At 43.0% G+C, this 21066-nt stretch overlaps 1 protein-coding gene across 2 annotated transcripts; it reads right to left on the minus strand.

Moving 5' to 3' along the window:
- Positions 1-664: 664 nt before the first annotated feature.
- Positions 665-18212, minus strand: mcoln1a (mucolipin TRP cation channel 1a). Of its 2 annotated transcripts, none has more exons than XM_004065504.5 (14): positions 18002-18212; positions 13787-14064; positions 12417-12584; positions 11738-11894; positions 10618-10699; positions 9316-9412; positions 8234-8333; positions 6228-6334; positions 5937-6086; positions 5727-5828; positions 5526-5648; positions 4277-4483; positions 3575-3705; positions 665-1929 (listed from the first exon to the last, which is right to left on the minus strand). In XM_004065504.5, the coding sequence occupies exons 1-14, from the start codon at positions 18030-18032 to the stop codon at positions 1893-1895; spliced, it is 1770 nt and encodes a 589-aa protein (XP_004065552.1). In that variant the 5' UTR covers positions 18033-18212; the 3' UTR covers positions 665-1892. The 2 variants fall into 2 exon arrangements, with proteins under 2 accessions (XP_004065552.1, XP_011475428.1); XM_011477126.4 differs by having other exon boundaries at positions 13787-14067; positions 18002-18200.
- Between the last annotated feature and the right edge of the window lie 2854 nt (positions 18213-21066).

Here is a 21066-nt window from a genome sequence, read left to right on the forward strand (position 1 = left end):
TTCTGCTCATTCATGACAGGAAAAGGAAAGGCCGACTGCTGCAGGCGTGAGCGCCTCAGATCTGAGGAGCTTTGTCGATCCGAGGCCTTGAAGTTCAACGACCGCAGAACAATAGATCAAACTTGAAAAAACAAAAGATGCACACCTGTCAAGGGCTTATGCGGCTTCAGAAACACGTTTTTTTTCCTTCGGACCTCAGAAGGACCAAGATCTGGATGAGCACAAAGACTTCAGAATCCAGTGAGACGAATAAACGGGATGCATTAAACCACACGGCGGATGTGAAACAGAGCAGCCCATCATGAACCACGATGATGTACGGTTAAGTGGACGGAAGGCAGGAATGCGCTACATCAGCTGCAGAGGGCCAAGGTCAGCAGGCAGGAAATGAGCCAATCATATCAAAGATGCAGAAATGCAACCGTTCTCTGTCTGAGTCTGCTGTGAAGAAATCTAAAAACATCTCATTAAATCAATGAACCACTCTTCCAAGTAGACAAAAGTAGGTGAAGGTTCTCTTTCTTCCTGGAGACGTCGTTCGCCGCTGGAGAAACATCTCAAGAAAGAAGATTTTAAGTTGCTACGACTCACTTTAAGTTATTTTTGGGTACCAATATTTAAAACCGGTACTCCCTCTACTGGTGGAAGAAGCAACACCTGACAGTTTGTTCCATAAAAGGATGCTTTAATATCAAAGGAGACTCACAAAAACTGTGTTGTGTTGTTTTTTTTGAGCAGTCGACTACACAACATCTCGTTGTTCTCTAAAGTACAGTTCAAGTGCAGCATGAGGAACGCAGCCGGATGTCAAAACGATGCAGCAGTTATTTAGTTTCGTCATTGACCACGTTGTTGTTTTTACGGCCGTTTTAAGACACTTTTGACATTCAAAACTACATTTCTCTTCATTGTATTTAGCTTTAAAAAAAAAATAAAAAATACCGTCTGGAATCAGTGAGACATGAATTAAAACGACTATTGTGCGTTTGTGTGGTACAAAATATAAAGAAAGGCATCCTTCACAAAATATGAAAACATAAAAAGAACGACGGCAGAGCAATTATAAATAATTACGGTTTGCTTTGTTCGTTCATTTCTACCCAAACTTTTGTTCTGTTTGTTCGTTTGCAGGAAATGAATAAAGTTTTTTCAAGGCTCTGCAACAAACGGCTCATTATTTGGGAAAAGTTTGCATCATTAAAGAAGCCTCATCCTCCTGAGAGGCTCATCCGTGAGCGACTGGACCATCCTGCAGGGATCATTACAGGGGAACAGCGTCCGTCCATTAAAAAAACGCTCTAAGATAGGCCCCGCCTCTGAGGTCAGGTCGGTTACCGTCTGCTCCCGAAGCCTCCCTGAGGTCTCCTCCTGTTTCAAAAAACTCCTTCGTTATTGTGATTTTTAATGCCTGTGCTTTGATCTGTCACGTTAAAATCAGAAGAAAGAGAAACACAAACATTTGAAATAATACTAATAAAAAGAACTTTAAAAAAAAAAAAGGTTTGTGCTGCCACAGCAGTCCTTCTCTTGGCCCTCGCTCTCATTCGGTTTTTGCACCGACAGTTCATGCGGCCGAGTCCTCGTTGAGTAACAGTAAACACAACAACAACAACAACAAATACTGATTAAAACGAGAGTAAAAACGAGAAATGTTTGTGCAGAAGTTGTGGTGACGGCTCAGAGAAAAAAACTGTAAATTTTTTCTCCTTCTGGGAGTGGAACACCAGAGGAAAAGCTCCAGGAAGACGCCTGCAGCTCAACTCGGACAGTTCATCCGGCAGACGACGGCGAATCCTCCCGCTTTGGTTCTGGCTGACCCGGTTGATTGCAGTGTGCCCCGTTTGCCAGCAGGGGGAGCTAACCGACACCCTTAGATGTTTTCTGAGGTCACCTCAGTTCACCAGCAGGACATCTTCATATGTGGTTGTTCTGGAGGAAAATGAAGGAAGGGAGATTTAAGATGATAATTCACATTTTTATTTCAGGTTACAACATAAAAAAAATGTATTTAAATAAGCTACACTACAGAGATACTGTGAAAGTAAAAAATACTGCAGGTTTCAAACAGTGTTTACTTCTGGTTTGCGTCGTTTCAGAAAGAGTTCCTCTTTTCTAAGCACCACTTGTTGCCGTCACGTCACTTCTCACCCTGTTGTTTATCCTTAAAGCTCAGAACCAACGGCTCCGTTTTCTTTATCACTGACCTTTGAACCGTATGGAACCAAGCGCCACGCCCTGTTTTTTTACCGAAATTTCCCCCCCAATCAGAGCAGATTTTTCTCTTTTCAGCATAAAACAAATACATGTCTGACATTAAAATGACAAAAAAAAACAACAACAGTGGTTTGATGTAAGAAAACTGCGAAAAAACATACTTCATGATGTTTAGATAATAGAGATATGAATAGTAATATTTCATTTGAAATCAATGATCTTAGTCTTGATCACAGTTTCTGCAGAGCGGCAGGAGTTCATCCAAAAAAGTCACCTCTGAATTGTGGGCGGGACTGTTGGTGTGGAGAAACTCCGCCCCCCCTTCCCTCTCTGTTACTGAGAGGTCTCTGTTAACATCCTCTACAGCAAGCTTACAGCCCCTCAGATCTAACATGAGCGATTCCAGTTCAAACGAGGAAAACAAAGGCGTTTATGGATCTATTTGTCTGCTAGTGGATGATCGGAATTGTATTTGCAATGTATTGCAAATACAAACCAACAGTGTTTGTTTTTCCGTCTGCTCCTGATTCACAACGATTTGAATAAAGAAAATACTCAGAAATGCAATTTAGAGCTGACTTTACTTCATACATGTCCTCCATCATCAGAAAAAGGTCACAAGAACACGGGTGTCAAACAGGCGATATCCGCTCCAGCGTGTGATTATATTTTCATTCTATGTTATTGTCATTAAGGCGATTTATTACAGAAAAATATTTGTTTCTTTCTTTATTTATAAAAGGTGAAGTTTGAACATTTTTAAGGTTTCGTTTTTAGTGTTCGTGGGTTTTGGGTTATTCCTAGTGTTTGACTTTTATTTTGAAGGGGAAGACTCTTCTTCTGTTTCCTCACTGATTTATTTCTGTTACCTTTGCTAATTTCGGGTTTTTAAGTGCAGCGGTTGGCGCAGCCGCTTTAGGAAAGCTTTCGTTCCGCCATAAGGCGTCGGAAAGGGGGGGGGGGGGGGGGGGGATCCAGCAGTTTTCCCTCAGATTCAGCTTAAATAAAGAACAGAAAGGCGTGTTTCTATTAAAATGATTAATAACTGTATCGTGAAGTGTTGTGGTTTTTTTTCTCCAAAGTGTAAACTTCCCTCTCTTGTTTTCTGAGCTCCATTTATTAAAAACCAGGTTCAATTCCATTCAGTTCATAAATGCCTCAGTAATCCCTAAAGGGAAATGATATAATCTGCTGAGGTTTAATTACATAACCTCCATTTATTTGATCTATTCTAGATGAAACTGAAAGCTGTGCAGGGATGGAAGAAGTGACAGGAGGGATCTGATCATATAAAAGCAGCAACTAAAAGTGAACCGTCTTCTGACGTCACACTTCCTGGGGTCCCGCTGACCCGCCTCACCTGTCACAGCAGCAGAAGAAGGAGCAGGGCGACGTCTCCAGACCTCTGAACTTCCCGGAGCTCGGAGCGTCGGTGCACTCTGCGATGAAGGCGTGGAGGTCCGTTATGTGGAGAGGCTCTTGGGTTTGATGCTGCCAGAGAGAAAAACTGTTAGGCATATGTTCTGGTGCCGTCTGGGGACGGGTACTGGTTGGATTTTCTCTGGTGCCAGTGCCGAATCGGTACTTTTGAAACGGTTCTAGTGCCTAAACGTCACAAAAGTAACAAAAACACACTTCCTTGCGATGAAGCAGCACGACGCCGGGGAAGAAAACACGTCGGGTCGTGCCTCAGATGCTTTATTTCCTTCTTTCTTCTACTCTGAAGTTGGCATAAACTTCCCCGCTCGTCGCCATGACGACGGTCTTCCTGAGCATCTGATCCATCAGAGTCTTTTGCTGGGACGTTCAGACAAACTTTCGATCGCTCCGCCCCAGCCTCACAGCCCCCACCCCTTTTTTAATAAGAGCCCGCCCACAATTGCTGAGCAGGTGAGGTGATTGGCTAGAACTGCACAGCTAAACAGAACACAATAGAAGCGAAACAACCAAGCTCAGGCTTTTTATGTGGCATCCATGGTTCCGTTTCGGCGCCCGTGCCTCGCCGGCGGTCACTGAATCCTGTAGCAGCCGAGTAACGCGTGCAGCAACAGTGACCTCCCACCTTTATGGTCTCGTAGGCTCCCGTGATGAGAGCGATGAACAGAGACAGGACCATGTAGATGAAGAGGGAGATGAAGGTGTACAGGTACACCTGGCTGAACAGCCACACCAGGTTGCTGCTCTCCTGCATCTCGGAGAAGGTCACGAACATGTCGTCGCCGTTGATCAGGGAGAACAGGCACTCCGACACCATGGACAGAGAGCGGAACTGCGGACCAGAGTACAGGCGTCACGGATTTGCTTTTATCTGATCCCTTTCATTTACCACATCAGAGCTCGTGTATTTGTTGCTTTATGGAAAAGAGACATTTGGTGTTCCAGTTGTTCTACCGGTCCAGCAGCAGAGCGAACCGGTCGATGCTGAAGCGTTTAGCGCTGGACAGAATCTAGTGTCTAAATAAAGACGGTTATGGAGGTTTTTTTAAATGCGTATATTTAGAAGCCCTTTTGTATTTGGGAATATTTACAATAACTAAAATGTTTTATGATTTTTGGACCAAACAGAAGAAGTGAGGTTAAGGTGGATGGGGAGGATTATAATGCAGAAAACAACGGGGATCAGAAGTGGATTTTTCGGCTAACCTGCAGTTAAAAATCAAAGGTTTTATATTTTAAAAAAACATTAATGAATAAATGCGTGTTTGTGTCTCATGTGCAACCAAACCACCAGCAAGTCAGCTGTGAACTCTGACAAGTTCTGTAAATGTGTTTGAAATCATGTCATCACAAATACCCTCGTTTAAATGCAAAACACGGCGGTGGAAGGGGAATGATTTGGGCTCCTTTTTATCCTTAATGAAGGATAAAAATGAAATGACCAAACTTAGACAAATTAAACATTAACTGTTTAAACAAAAATAAACAACAAGAGGATAAACTTAAAGTCCTTTAAATCCACATTGTGGATCTAAATTCATTTGACCTTAATGAACCCGGACTGATCACCAACATCAGCAGCACGTCAGTAAATCAGAAATAATCAACACATGGCCTTTAAATACCAACGTTTTAGGAAGACCGTCACTTCTAACGAGTTCCCTCCTCCCTGTAACTGCTTTCATTGGCTATTCAAACATCCGCAGAAGCTTTTGCTGCTGCTTTGTTTTAGTATTTAGGGACAGTGGAATCCCTCAATTATAATTCTAAACTTCTCTTATTGTCCCAAAAACAAAGAAAACTCGTTTTAAAACAACAAACCTCCAGACAAAAACAGCATTTTCTCATTCGGGTGTGCGCGACCCTCAGCTCACCTTGACATGGTACGGTCCGAGCACGATCCATCCACAGAAGCAGTAACCCAGGTAGATGACGGCTACACAGCAGCAGAACCGGATGACGTTGGGGAACGCCGCTCGAAGAGTGATGATGAGGATCTGCAATGGGAACAACCGCCATGAAGGTCAAAGGTGGAACCTCCCCCTCCGCCCGATCAATCGCCACCCGTGACTCACATTGTACTTCTGGAAGAAGGTGAGGTAGCGGATGACCCCCACCCACACCAACAGAGTGGAGGTCCCCAGGAGGATGCCACAGAGGTCATACGAGGACATGTTCTGTCAAAATAAAAGCGGGGGGCATGACCACACGCGCTAACGTTCCTTTAAGCTGCTTTACTAATGAACGTCGCTAAGATGCAACCCGAGCCGGAACCGGCGCCAGACCTTCGACTCGATGCCGATTTTGATGATGCTGCCGGTGACGGTGAAGATGTCGCTGATGATGAGGAGGATGAACCAGCCGTTAATGAACTCCAGGCGGTCGGTCCAGGACACCGGGCGGTCCAGGTTCTCCTTAAAGTAGCGCACATACTCCTGCGGAGCAGAAGCAGGACGGCATGAAGCGGACACGCGTTCATCTACGTTTAGGACATTAGAGCTGTGAAATCGAGCGGGTGGGGTTCATCTGACATGAAACCCTGGCCCGGCGAGGCTTTGGCGGCGTCTGTCGCCTACCTGCTGCAGCATGATGCCTCGCAGTATGGAGCGTCCACACAGCAGCAGAGACAGCAGGCACACCACGGCCACGGCGACATCGAACGCCACCCGGGTGTAGTTCTCCGCTGGAGGTTCAAAAGATCAGAGCGTCAAGTCAGCGAGCAGCTTTCAGCCCCGACGGGTGGGGTCAAAGCTCCACCAGCTTCAGGAGGACGAAGAAAGAAACAGATTGTAAATTTGAAAAGGAAAATGAAAACATATGGAAAAATATGGAAAATTAAAAAAAAAAAATTAAATGTCAAGAAATACAGAAAACGTTGAAAAAAACTCAATTTTCTTTCCTCATTATTGTAACAATAAGACATTTAAAGAGATCTTAGGTCAGAACATCATTGCATAAAAAAACACCTGAATAATTTGGAACTAATAAATATAAATGCAACTTTTTGTCAATAAACACGATTAGTTACAATTTAATAATTTAAAAACTACTATAAGGTCATTTCACAAAAGGAAAAGAGGAAAAATCCTTCAAAGAAGCGTAATAATAAAAAAAAATTGCCTAAAAAATAACGCTAATCTATTAGTTTACCAGTTTCAACGTTTGTCTCTTTGTTTTTCACTTTCAGCCCTAAATTAACAGCTACGACTCAGAGTCGGTCCTTATTCTATGTGGGGGCGGGGCTTTGAGCCTATTGGCTATCAGGACACGATCGATCGGGTGATGTCATTCCCGCTCCAAAACTGCGTCTGCTGTTGGCGCCGTCTGTGTCATCCATCCACTGATGTGGCGAATAGAAAGCGGAATGTCCCGGGAGCCAATGGGCTCAAAGCCCCGCCCCCAGGTCAAAGAAGGGTCTAAAAGTCTTCGTTGAAGCTGCACACTTTGTAGAAAGTGAAGAAAAAACAAAAATGCAAAACAAACAACAACAAAAATTCATTCAAGGTTTATAGTTTAGATGTTTTGTCAAATTTAAATTTTTCTTTTTCAATTTTTAAATATTTATTTCAAGTTTACACCATGTGCTTTTGATTTGACTGAATGACCTCACATGACGTCTGCTTGGTGCTACAGGCTTATGGGTTTGTAGGAGAAGCATTTGTCAACACAAAGATGTTCTACAGCTGTTCAGGCTTTCTGATGACCCAATAAAGCACCTGAAGCCCAGCAGAACACGCCGGTTCAGGCAGAAAGCTGAAGTGAAACCAAAACAGGGGAAGGGAAATCTCTTGTCAAACTGAAAGGCTTCCTTCCAGAAAACCTTTGGATGATTCCGACAGACTAAAAATAAAAACAGAACAACTTTCCTGTTTGCGACTGAACGCACTGCTCTGCGGCTGACGCCACACGCTGAACAGTGAATCCTTTTGAAAACAAAGTACTGCTTTTTGTCCTGCGCTCTTTATTGATCCGTCAAACATCGTGTTAAAACAACGGCTCATCAGTTTTGGTCTTTTAGATCACGTACTTACTGAGTTACTTGAGAAACAGAAGCCAATGTGTTCAACATGACGGTTTGTGCTCTGCATTCTTAAATGTACACAAGAGGGTGCCACAGGGTTCTGTATTAGGACCCCTTCTATTTTTTCATGTATATTAACAATATAGGTCACAATGTGTCTGATGCAAATATGAATTTTTATGCCGATGACACAATTATTTATTGCTTTGACCCATCCCCGGCCACTGCTGTTAAATATCTGCAAAAAGCTTTTGACACACATTTCTTCAGCTAAAATTACTGGGTAATGCAGACAAAACCCAATTAATTTTGTTTTCAAACTCTAGAAAAACACCAATAAATGTAAATTATTATTTCCTCCTAGCCAGGACTCCCTTGAAAAGAGATTCTTTATCTCAATGGGACATTTCCTGGGTAAATGATGGTTAAATTTAAAAAAAATAATTAAGAAAACAGCGATAAAGTGGCATCATGACCACACGGTTACGATGAAGGAGAATTTGAACTTGTGATGCAGTAAATGTGGGCGTGGTCTGCAGCAGCGGGTAGGCGGAGCCTCACCGTGTCCGGAGACGCTCGGGTCCTTGCATTCCTTTATCGTTGCCTTGTTTTCTAACCAGATCTTCACCTTCCCGCTGTGAGCCTTGTTGTCCAGAACCACCTGGAGGAGAAAAGAACCAGTCAGATCCTAAAAAAAAAAACAAAACAAAAAAAAACTAAGCGTCCCTGTTTCTTTAGGAGTTTACATGAAAACGTCAGAGAAAAGCAAATGAATCCAAGGACAGAAAAAAAAGATGTTATCGATGGGTTGTTTTCTACGGAGGTGCCGGCGGTTAAAAAAAAAAATCTGATAAACCGTAAAACCATAAAATACATCCATATTTGTAGTTTATTGAGGGTCACATGACCACAACCAGCACAGCCTCACTTCCTGCTTCTTTCTGCCAATATTTCCTTTCAAAAGAATCTTTCATTTACTGCTCATCGCTGTGATGAAGGACCTTCAAGAAAGTTCAAGCACTTGATGCAAGAACATTTGCAGAACTTTACCAGAAGCTGCGGGTTTTTCCGATGTTACAGTGCAACAAGCGGACGAACAGACGATGCTGCAATCGTGGAAGAAAAAGAAGAAGCTGGAAGCAAACGAGCATTTAGATGAAAGCCAGGCTTGTCCTCTTCTTCTCTTAGGTTATTCCATCCAATATGTATCATAAGAATCAGTTCAGACAGTTTTAAAGCCAAAGTACTTCAAATGTGAATGTTTTCCAGGATTTCCAAGGATTGTGTTTGAGCTCTCAGAGATCAATAACTTATCAGAGTTTTGTTTCCAAATTCCTGCCCTACTATTTAAGGCCTTCACTGTTGTTGTTTTTTTGTGTTGTCCAAATCTACAATTCTAACATCCAGTGCCCAAGAAATTTCCCAAAAGTCCCTACAAAAAAACCAGTGTGCATCCATGCTCACTGGCTTGGTCAATATAGACCACAATGCATTGCGTTTGAACAATTGCTTACAGTATTTGATGAGGGTCCTTCTCTCTGTAAATGCCTAAAACATGGGCACTATGGCAGTTTTGGGAATCATAGTAGAACAGAATTTTGGGGTCAGATTTGGATAAAAGGCGTGGGTCTCCTCAGACCCACCGTGATGTAGAAGGTGTAGCAGTCTGGAATCTCGTTGTTGATGATGGTCTGGATGTTGATGGCCTTCAGCTGGAACTCGATGGTCACGTTGATCAGCCTGAACCAAGAACAGAAAAAACAACAGAACGTTACCGACACCAAAACTTATGGCGTCTCATGGCTGCCATGAATGGAACGAGCGCAGACAACGGAGGAACCGAGTGAGCGAACCTTACAACCGCGCAAGCGCAATGCTAACCGGGCGACCCCGCGTTTTACAACTGCATCCTAACAGCGGCGCTCCTGCGTGCTCGCTGGGTTGGCGAGCAGTGATCAGGGGGCGTGTGGGTAACCTTTCTGGTTGGCCCAAATTTGCATGTCAAATCTGGCGAGGCAGCGGGGCGAGAGTTTCATTTTTTTAGAGGCATTAATAGGAAAAAAAAATCATGGCGGATGTAACGTGGATGAAAACGTTAACAAACGGCCCAAGAACAAGGGAAGAAAGTGCAGCGGGTTTTTTGTGCTGCAAGTTTTTCTCATGTGAAAATCCCTTTATTAGATAATTATACATGTAGACTTTAGTTTGCCCGAGACAGAACTACTACTCTACTCAAAGTACAGGGAGAAGCGTGGATTAGTTTAGCAAGTGGTTAACAAATGCTAACAATGGAGCAGCATCTCAACCATGTTGTATAGATTAGATTAGATAAACTTTATTCATCCCACAATGGGGAAATTCTTTTATCTCCAGCAGCAAAAAAAGACATTCAGAAGTACAAACAGCAAAAGAATTGTAAAATGAATCCTCACTTTACTGCTTAATTTTTAATGAATGGTTTTAAATTGTATTTCGTTTATTTCTTTTTAATTTTTGCATGTTTATACATTCAGTTATATCTGTTCGTCGGTTACCGATACTTAACTTTTGAGTTCTGTTCCCCCTCGGATCATCTTACCAACCAGGTCTGGAAACTACAGACCCGAAAGGAAAAGCTTATAGAAGAGTGAGATGCTGCTACTACGCAACCCAAAGTACAGGAAGTGTGTCTTAGTATGAGGTTAACAAGTGCCAACCATGGAGCAGCATCTCACTGTTGTTGATCTTTTCGCTCGTTCGATTAATGGCAGCCATGAAACAAACGCCACACAAAACCAGGCGAGGCGGCGGACAAGGCAGGGTGTTTTTTCTACCAACTTCCGCTGAGTCACAGTTCCTTTGTCTGTGCAGCACAGATAAGTGACTTTTTGAAGAGCGCCATCAGATACGCAAGGTCAGAGATAAACTCGTCAACGACAAGACGGCAAAAAAAAATGAAGACATACTTGTGGAACTTGAGCGTGAAGTTCCTGTAGCTGCTGCCGAGCCGCTGCGACGGGACGGCCAGAGGGTTCACGCCGATGCAATCTGCAGACGGAGAGGAGCGAGCAGAGGGAACACCGTAAAGCCCCCACACAGTGTTCTGCACAAACGCATCGTTGAACCAGTTAACAGTGGGTTACTTTAAATGCATCAGATTCAAGGTTAAGATTCTTTCATTGTGTCTGGGCGCCGTTTCCTTCTCCGGCTGGTAAAAGCAGAACCAATCGCACGAGGAAGTCCAAAAATTCTGGAGAGGCACAAACTAAACTCTAGCAAAAGACGTTTAAATGAAGGAAATCTTCAAAGCTCTCCTCAGAAACCCATGTAAGCTATCATGTAAGCTAGGACACGAATGGATTACAGCATCACTCCAAGCATGTGATGCCTCATTAGTGTGCAGGAATCCCGAAGTGATGCGAAGACACATCCACGGGACGTTTCACTCATTATCCGCCCAACATCTTTCTACTTCACTTCAATTTTCAAACTTGTAAAAGGGAAAAAAGGAGAAAACGGAACCCTTTCCAAGAAAAATACTTAACGGTTTTTTAAAATAATGGAGAAACCGAAATCAAAAAGGAGAAAATACGGAATCTGAATCCTAAAAACGACAAGTGGGCCCTAAAATAACATCAGTTTGATTCGTCAGAATGATGAATTTGGACAAAAAACAGATCAAATGTTTACTTTTTTAGAAAAAAGTACAAATAAACCCATTTAAAATAGTCCAGCTAAAGCCCCAATATTGATATAAGTTTAAAACAGCACTAAAAAGATGATCTCTATGGAAAGATTTTTAAGGTTTCATTCTGAAAGGTTTAAAGCTTAAAGCCCTCGTTGTGGTTGACATACTAGTAGACACTTGTTTAGGTGATTCTTACAGACCCACTCTGATGAAAAATGGCGTTTTTTAAAACGTACTTGTGGCATTTTTCTGATGATCCGTCTAAAAAAAATTCAGTTGAAATTTACGTTTCTGAGTTTTCCTTTATTCAAATCGTCGCGGATCATGAGCAGACGAAGAAAAAAAAAAAAAGGGTTTTGATGCTCTTGCAGACGAACAACGGTGACACAGTTGTGTACCTGTTTTGATCTGAGGGTCGATGCTGAAGGTGTCGTTGGCCGGGTCGATCCGACCCCTCTTGTAGTACTGCTGGCAGAGGGAGAGGGCGCTGCCGTTCACGCCAACGTCGTAGACGTACGCGTAGCGCCCGACCGTGGTCTCCGGTAAGGTCAGATACTAGAGGAGAGACGGGATTGGATGAGATTAAACGGTGCTCTACCTTCCTCACAGGTAATCTGATCACTTAATCTGACTTTAGAGAAAGTGTTTCTTTTATTGAAGGCATCTTAAAAGAATTGTTTAAAAAAAAAGTGTAGGGAAATGTGTTTTTCCTAAAGTGAGTCTGAAGAAAATTCCTGAAGGTCCTTTTGAGCTCGTGCTTGGAATGCCTGACAACAAGAAGAGCCTGCCTGACTTCTGACATCTTACATGATCAGAAAACAAAATATTTCAGCAATTTGAAACCCTCTGGAGCAGAGAAAAAAGCCAGAAACCTCCTTCGGCTCGTACTTTTATCTTTTTTTTAATCCATTTTGAAGTGTCTACCTTAACTAAGCAGACAAAAACTGTTATTTACATGGACTTATTTTCATAGCTTTAAGTTATTTCATTGTTTATATCACAGGAATAGACTGTCTGTGGATGTTTATGTCATATATTTAACAGAAAAACTAAATAACTATGTTTGCATCGGCTCACCTTCTCCACTACATGGAAGATGTGGTCGTAGACGTCCTGCTGGGTGTAAACGGCGAAGGAGTCGCCTGTGGCGTCGTCGTAGTCTTTGAGGAACAGGTGCTTGAAGGTCATGGTGTTCTCCTCCTTAAAGGTGACCACCACCTGGTTACTGAGGCCAAACAGCACCAACTGTGGCAGAGGGGGGAGAGAAACAGAGCCTGTCAGTGTGCATCCGGGCCGACGGTCATCAGAACACGCCGGGGCGGAAACCAACATCTAGGCTGAGCAGCGGTCTGCAACCTTCAACACCTCAGGAGCCGTACGGGTCGATTTGTCCCCCGACCGCGACCCAGAAGGAGCCGAAACGCCAAACTTTACCTTTTTAGAAAAATAACTGTTTTGAATTTATGTTATTGTTACGATTATGAAATAAACTCTTGAGAGAAAATTACCTTTTTTTTTTTTTCAAAACATGAAATGGTTCAAAACTATCCTTTCAAAATAAAAGACTTCCTGTGTCACACAGCGTCATGTGAATGCAGCCAGTGTAGTATTAGTACAGCATAACGTCAGCAGTGATGTAAAAAAAACAAGTTTATTTTGCCGTTTGTGATGCATCTCAGTCAGAAATGTGTAAATCTAACAAACTAAAATCAAATCAGAGCTAATTAAGTGACCCCTACTGTATTTTTTCCACTTAAAATCCTCGACTGTTCAAAAGTAGAAAACTGACAACATTCTAGTTGTGCTTATAGTTGACTGATGGTTTCTGTCAAAATGTTTAAGTTTCACCGTCTTTCCACTGTTTGTGAACCAGCTGAATAAAGTTTGTTTACTTTACTTTGTTTTTTCTTTTTCTTTACAGTGACTATTTGAAATGAGAAACTTTTATTTTGCTTAAACCAGAGACTCACAGCAGAGGGACACGTGGATCTGAGCTGGACATTTTTATGAGAAAGATCTAATTCCTGCTGAAAAGAAGAAGCCCCAAAAAAAGCTGCTGGACGTGTTTCCTGAACATCTTCCATCAGTGTTTTTTTTGCCTCATAACCACCAGAACGATGAGAACTTTTCTGTTCAGAGAGTTCAGAAAAGCAGCAACAATCCTTTCGCTCACTAAGCAAACTTTGCTGAAGCAACACATTCAGAGGAGAGAGGAAGAGGAGGGAGGACGTCGTGATGGAAGCAGGTTGTTGTCTCAAGGTGAGGCTCGCTCCTTCTGCTCTGACTGCAGAATTGGTGGCAGTGGGGGGCGGAGTTCAGTCATTATTCTGCACCGGTACATTATACTTACATGTGTGTATACTTGTATATAATGAGTACTTTTGCTTAGTTCTTTGGGAACTCTGAGGTCAGACCTGAATCAGGATGGCGTGCCCGTCTGCGCGTACCTGAGCGGTGACGATGATGATCTTCAGCAGCTGCAGGATCAGTTTGAACGGCTTGCGGCCCTTGGCGTGATATTTATCACACGGGCTCATGAAGAAATACTTCAGCTTCCTGCGGAGGGCCTCCTCCTCCTCGTCCGCCGTGACCCAGTCCCCGGTCGTCGTCGTGGGAAAGCTGTGGTTGCTATGGTTACAGCCGTGGTGGTTGTTGGGATGCTGGTGCTCGCCGCTGCCCCCTGTGGAGCCGTAGTTTGTCGTGGCGGGCGGCGGCCCTTCCTGCTCTGCTGGGACAAGAAGAAGAAGAAGAAGACAAACACAAATGTTTGGTTTCTTTTTGCTCTTCTTCTAAGTTTGAAAAAAAAAAACAAACTTGTTTTTGAATAATCAATAAAAGAAAACTGACAAGGCAGAAAGGAGCTTTTCTGTCTCAATGATGCTGTGAAACCAGAAATACATTTCTGTAAACCCCAAAGTCAAAAAAATGTTTATGACAATCAGAAGCATCTCCACTCTTTGTATTCATTTGGTGAACCAAAAACCAGAACATTTGGTGGTTTTTGGTGGCAATGCCTCACAACAGCAGGGGGGGGGGGGTTCAGGCTCTGTGAGGGTCTGGTGACTTGTCCTGGGGGGGGGGTTCCTGCCTTCAAAGGCAGCAGGATCAGACTCCTGCAAACCCGTGACCCTGACGAGGGCAGAGTGAGGTCAGATGATGAACGGACGCCCCGATAGGACCGTGTGACCTTTCTCCTCCACATGACCGAGCTCTTCCAGAGTCTCGGTCTGCTGCGGATCAATAAGGATCAATGCAGAGGCCTGCTGGTGATCAAAGCTGCTAGTGTCAAAAAGATGGCGGAGAACAACTGTTTTTACTCACGTTCTGCAAAAAGAAACATTAAAAAAGGGAATTTTGAAAAAAATAAAACACACCAGACACATCCATCCATCCATCCATAGAGCTGAAAAAGCTGATAAAACAAATAAAGTTTCTCCCCCCAGTCTGAGTGTCCAGCCACTAAGACTGATTACATTTTTTTTTATTGTTTCAGGTCTGCAGCTACAGAAGAAAATTGCAAAAGACTTAAAAATAAAAACAAAGAGCAAAGCAGCTACTGCCAGAGGTTTTGTCTGCGCTGGAGGGGAGAGAAAATGCAACGCATTATATGTTTATGCAGCCGCAGGCGGATCTTTAACGACAAAAGTAAGGAGGAAAAAAAAGACCTCTGAGCAGATCGGCAACACTGGATTTTTGGACGTCTGCTATGCCAGCAGGAATGAAACTCCTCGTGTATGATGGGCTGCAGAGAACCCACACTTCCTGGTGTAAATATGCAGCTTATGAGCAAAATAAAAAAATAAATTCATCAACAGGATGTTTCTAACACTTCCAACAATCGTGAAGAACCCTCCTGACCACACAGAGAAAAGGAAATTCATTTTCCTGAAGGTTCTGTCGAGCAAACAACTCCTGACGTTAAAGAAAATATCTGCAGGAGCAAGAGGGATTCTTGAGATCTCAGAGCAGAAATCTCTAAGAGGTTTGGTCTGACTGAGAGCAAAAACGTCTGCAGGCTCACAAGAGAACAGAGAAAACATCGCGACGCACGAGCCGTTAAATGAAATGGAAGTGAAGATTTCCAAAGCATCGGGGAGCTGATGGACCTTCAGCCAACTCCTCACACCAAACCAGCTCTTCATCCCAATGCTCGTCACATGGTTCTGCTTTAAGGAACAAAGAACGCCTTCATTCGGATTTTTTAGGTCCTCGGAAATCCGCCTGCAGCCTTGGATACAAACCCGGAACGGGGCCGGGAAAAGTCTGCGAGCCTTAGTGAATTTGGACACCAGAGAAGATCCACAAAAGTCAGCAGATCAAGCTGAGCTCAAACACAACCAGTCAGCGGAGGAAACGGGCAGCCGAGTCAAACGAGAAGTGAGAGAAAGAAAAGCAAGACAAAGGCATAAGTAAGCAAAATCCATCAGCCCAAAGAAAACAAGATGAAAGTTCAAGGCTCGGAGACGTCTGCAGAGTTTGACTGTGATGGGATAACGGCTAAAATAAGTAACAATCTGTGACACCAAACGTGCTAACAGAAGGTAAACTCATCTGAAAGTGTCCTGTTCAGCGTTTCTGTGTGATGAACTCATCTACTGCAGGAGGGGTGAAGGTCAGGTGCTGCTAAAGACCCTGCAGCTCTAAAAAAAACCCGAGAACAAAAGGTCGTTCCTGCAGGCACCGCTTCTCCTTTCACCCCTCATGCCTCCTATCTCAGACCGTTCCAGCCGTCTGCTGAGTTTGGAGACAACTTCAAACTGATGGGAGAGATTCAAAGGATTGAGTCAATGGGACGAACTCTTCTGGATGCTTCACGGACTGCCCCTCGTCTTCTGACGGAGTTTAAACAGCGACTGAATGACCCCAGGGGGTCAAACAAACGTATCTGACAGCTTCTTTAGGAGGTGATGACGCCTTCAGGAATCCTCAGGAATCCAACCACTTACAGGATTTCCTGCAGACAGCCAGCAGCCATCAGGTAAACAAAAGTGGGCACAAGCCGCCCGCTTTTCACCCTTTGGAGATAAAGTCACTCAAGACGACTGAAATGATGCAAATATCCGGCTCTTCTGGTTCGCCGTCACCTGTGGCGTGCTGGCAGATCCACTGATTTCACTGCTTTAATCCGGCGCGGCGATCTGTCAACAAGCTCTTATCGGCTCCTGGATCGAGTCTGGCCGTCGGCGGGAGAAGGCCACCCACAGACGGAGCTTCGACGGAGACCGAAGCCGCGAGAAATGTCTCGAACGCAGAGCCGATAAGCAGATGACAGCGATGCTCTGCAGGAATGAGGCGGTGCTTGGAGTGTTTGCAGCACAGGTGTTTGTGCTTCACGACAGGTGCAAAGACCCGAACAGCGTTTGCCATCCCATCGGCCATCATCTCAGTCCGTTTCCTCAACGCCGACGTCAAAACAAGGATGCAAAGTTAAAAAAAAAAACAAGTTTATTGACAAGTTTGTTTGAATACTAAATTTTTAAAACGTCAGACATGATGTAACTCAAACTTACAGCTAAGGGGTTTCAGTTTTTCCTTCAGTAAAGTTCATCATAGCAACCGAGAGAATCAAACACCAAAAGAATATAAGAAAACAGAACGAAAAAGAAGCCTGAATCCTCTGAAAATCTACTTTTATAACAGATCTGTGGTAGTCACAGGATTACCTACTGTGATCCCAAAACACCTGGAAACCCGGGAGGGTCATGAACATTTTAGAGCAGCGGCGTATACTTTGCCTTTCTGCGCATAGAAAACAAGCACATCAAAATGAGATTATTGTCAATCTGTCCCTTTTTCACCCGTTCCTTCCAGAGCCTCTTGGTACTGAACTCTGTGAAAACAGCCAGTCTAGTTTTTCATGTTGTTTGACATTTCACTGCAAAAAATGTGACAGTTTCCACTCGTCCTGGAAGCAGCGGCCCTCGCCGTCAACATTCCCGTTTTATTTACAGCCCTCATTCTAGAAATGTCGAGAAAATGTCGCACAATAGTGATGCCAAAGGTTTACAACGCGTCAAACGTAATTTAGCCAACCGCAACCAAGAAATTGTAGCGTTTTTTAGAAAGTGCCGGGGGCCCGAATGTTATTTATTGTAGGAGCCTGGGGGCCGGTGGGCCAGACTTTGGACATGCCTGCTTTCGATGAATCCTTGTTGGATTCGGTGCAGTAAATCTCCATGAAAACAGCAGAACAAACAAGGAGCTCCAGAATGCAAACCAGCCAGGATGAGATGAATTTCGCTCTGGATTTTCTGCCACAAAGTTAAAATGATTTATAAAAACAAACAACAACTAAATTCACTGATCTGATGAGCCACAGCATTTCCAGACATGTGTCATTACAAACATAAGCTGAGGTGTGTTTGCTGTTGCAGTTTTGTGGCCGTTTTCTTGTGTCACGTGCTTGTGAGGGCAGATGCTGACGGGCATGTTGGGGGGGTAAAAAACTGCTGTTTACCACCAGGTTTCTGCTGCACCGCAGCCGCTTATGACAAGTAAGAACCACAGAAACACGAGGATGTCTTCTCAGCACTTTGCTGTACTCCAAACCACATAGAAAAACATTTTTAAAAAAGCTCAAAAAACCCCAAACTGCGTGTTTAAAATTGTAGAATAAAATTAAGCGAACTTTCTGTTTAAACTTAAACTTTAAAGGACTTTACCTGGAGAGTCGTTTCGTCTCGTTACATCCATGAGGGAAATGAAGAGTTTTAGAGGCACTTGGAAACATAAAAAATGTAAATAAAATGATAATTAGTCGACTACGGCTAATGAAACTGTCGGTTTCTCTGAGAAGCAACAAGAACAGGGTCCAGAGGAGAAGCGGCTTCCTACCGCTGTCTGCGCAGACTCAGTTCAGCGCACCGGTCATGTGACCCAAACACGTGACCACGTGACTCATGGATTAGAGGAGGCGTGACTTTGAAAAGGAGTTCAGAGCTCCCACTTTTTGAGGTAGAAAGGGAGTCGTTACTTAACTTTTTTACTTTAATTTTAATTTTCAGAATATCCGGGTGTTTTATAAAATAAGAACATAAAAAACAATAAAAATAAAAACCACAATCTAACTTTAGTTACAGCTATGGAATTTGCGGTAATCATCTTTAAATGAAACGAACAAAATACATTGATTTAGGAACACAAATAGGTGTGTAACATGACTAAGACTGTTAAACTAAAATTATTTGGTGTGCTGAAAATGTATTGATTTTTTTTAAGGGGCAGGCTAATGAACTAAGACTTTTTTCTTTGTCACCAAAAACAGGCAGACAGCTGGATCCAAATGCAGCAGGTTTTATAGCTCAGAACTGCACATAAAGACCATCTCTGCGGTGGCGCCAACACGGCCACCCCACCAGCCACTGTAGACTGTGGCACCATCAGTTATGCATTTCATCCCAAATGCACAGCCTGCAGGCGCCAAGTCGATCTGATCACTTAAACCGGCCCACACCCCCTCCCTCCCTGCTGTGCGTGTGCGCAGACATCGATGGTTAAAGACGAGCCGCTGGATGCAGAACAGAACAAGACGGCGAGGCTGATCTTCCTTTGGGGTTCACTTCCGCGTTCGAACCCTCAGAGCCTCCAGAGCGGGTTAAAAAAAAGGACCAGTCTCAGTTCTTCAAGAGGAACTTTCTGTATTACTTTTTCTTCAACTCCAAAACGGCGACTGACCAGGCGTGTATGCCCCCCCCCCCCCCCCAACACACACACACATCCCAAAACACAACATTTCTTTTCACACCTGTTGAATATTTTCTGTGGTGTCTTTTAACAACCTTTTTATATCACCTGATCTGTATTGTGCACAAATACAATACAGTTGCAAATACGCCACATCATCAGCGGTGGTGAATGTTCAATGACATTTTATTAGTACTGAAAAAATGGATGTGTCCCCCCGTCACACGCCCCTCGCATTTCATGGCACTATTTGAGGACTGGTGTGTTGTGTTACCACAACATTTTGATGTGTGTTTAACCTATTTGGACAGAGTTACCTAAAGGCATCGATGCTTGTGTATGTCAATTTTCAGAGAATGAAGAAAAGTCTACATATATTCTTATCTTAAGAAGAAAAGTACAGCAGAAGGAGCTAAAGAGATGGTAGGGGAGCAACAGAGGAGTAGTGAGGAGGAGGAGGAAGATGAGACAGAGCAGCATGATCCACAGCCAGCATGAATGACAGAAGATGATGAGGAAGACAAACATCAGACGAGGGACAGTCAGCATCATTGGTCAGAGAAACAGAACTCAGCAAAAGGGGCTCCACCTGTTCCCTAATAATAAAACTGTTTCATGTTTATTAGTCTGAATTGAAATGTCTACAGATATAATAAATAATTACCATGGAATGGTATTATTATTATTATTTCAGAACAACTGACTTTTGTTCATTATAGATGCCTCCCAGTTAAGAGCCGAACACCCCAAGCAGAAACACCTAAGCATTAAATATAAACACAATAAATCAATATTTATCAGTAGGCATTTAACTTTCTGTTAGTTTTCTAAAGGCTCTTTTACTACGTTTAGTAGAATTATTTTAAAAAATATAGCTCATGGTTTTTGTGTGCCACCCCAAGATTTAAAATGGCCCCCTATACCGGCCACCCCCCATGAAACATTTCTGGAGGCGCCTCTGCATCTCTGAGGATCAATTGAATTGATCCCAAATCAGCAATTGATTCAAAAAGAGACTTTGTCATCCAAGAGTTGTTTTATTCAGAAACGCCTCCATCCTTTTTCTTCAATCATGACTCATCAGCTCTCCATTATTTCTCAACTTTTTGTTTCACATGTTTAGCACTTTTGTAAATGGAAACAATATTTTTCGCCCTAAGTGAGTCAATTTTTGTTTAGGAAAAAGAGTTTGGTTTGAACATAACAAGCTGACGGATGTGACGGACAGTAGAAGCTGCTTTTTTTGGGGGTAGTTTCTGTGGATAATTCACTATTTTCACTTATAAAAAACTAGATAAAATATTAAACCTCAGCATCACACAAAAAAGTGCAAACCCCTCCCCCCAATTCAATTCAATTCAATTTTATTTATATATCCCAAATTCACAACAACAGTCGACTCGATGGGCTTCCCCACACACACAAAAATCACACCTGGGGATTTGCCCAAAAAATAACTTTATTTGAACAAGGCAGAAAATTAAAAAATGCTTTTATTTGAAGGCATCCATGTAGATAAAGGGAGTATGGAAGGTGGACTTTGTGTGAAGGTCGAGACGTTTCAGTTTGTCTCACGTGTTCATCATATAAAAACAAGTTAATGTGAAGTCGTTTTCCCCACATTTTTCAAAATAACAATCTCATAGTTTGATGTAATCCCAGCTGATGGCAGCCAGATCCTGTTCTTGGTGATCCTGGAGGCTCGGCACATAGAAACACCTTCTGAGCAAAGACTCCAAAGTTGTTGAGCTACTTTTTTCTGTGGTTCCAGGACAGTGGAGTAGGGTGCCACCTACTGGGGCGCACATACATTGCAAGCATGCTGTTTGTGGAGTTGCAAATAAAAAATAAATAAATACAGCTGGGAAATATGGTTTCAAAATAAAAGTCACAGAAAAAGTAGTAGAAATAGAAAACATGTCTCGGCTGAAAAGTCGTTTTTCTGTCCTCTGTCGTCACTGCAAAAAAGTTCTGTTATGAACTGTCACCAAAGTTAAAAACAACAAATTTCCAAAGGTTGTTCGATGCTCTAAAATATTATATC

The sequence above is a fragment of the Oryzias latipes genome, chromosome 1 (assembly GCF_053564925.1).
Source record: "Oryzias latipes strain Hd-rR chromosome 1, Olatipes_Hd-rR_3.1".
Classification (NCBI taxonomy): domain Eukaryota; kingdom Metazoa; phylum Chordata; class Actinopteri; order Beloniformes; family Adrianichthyidae; genus Oryzias; species Oryzias latipes.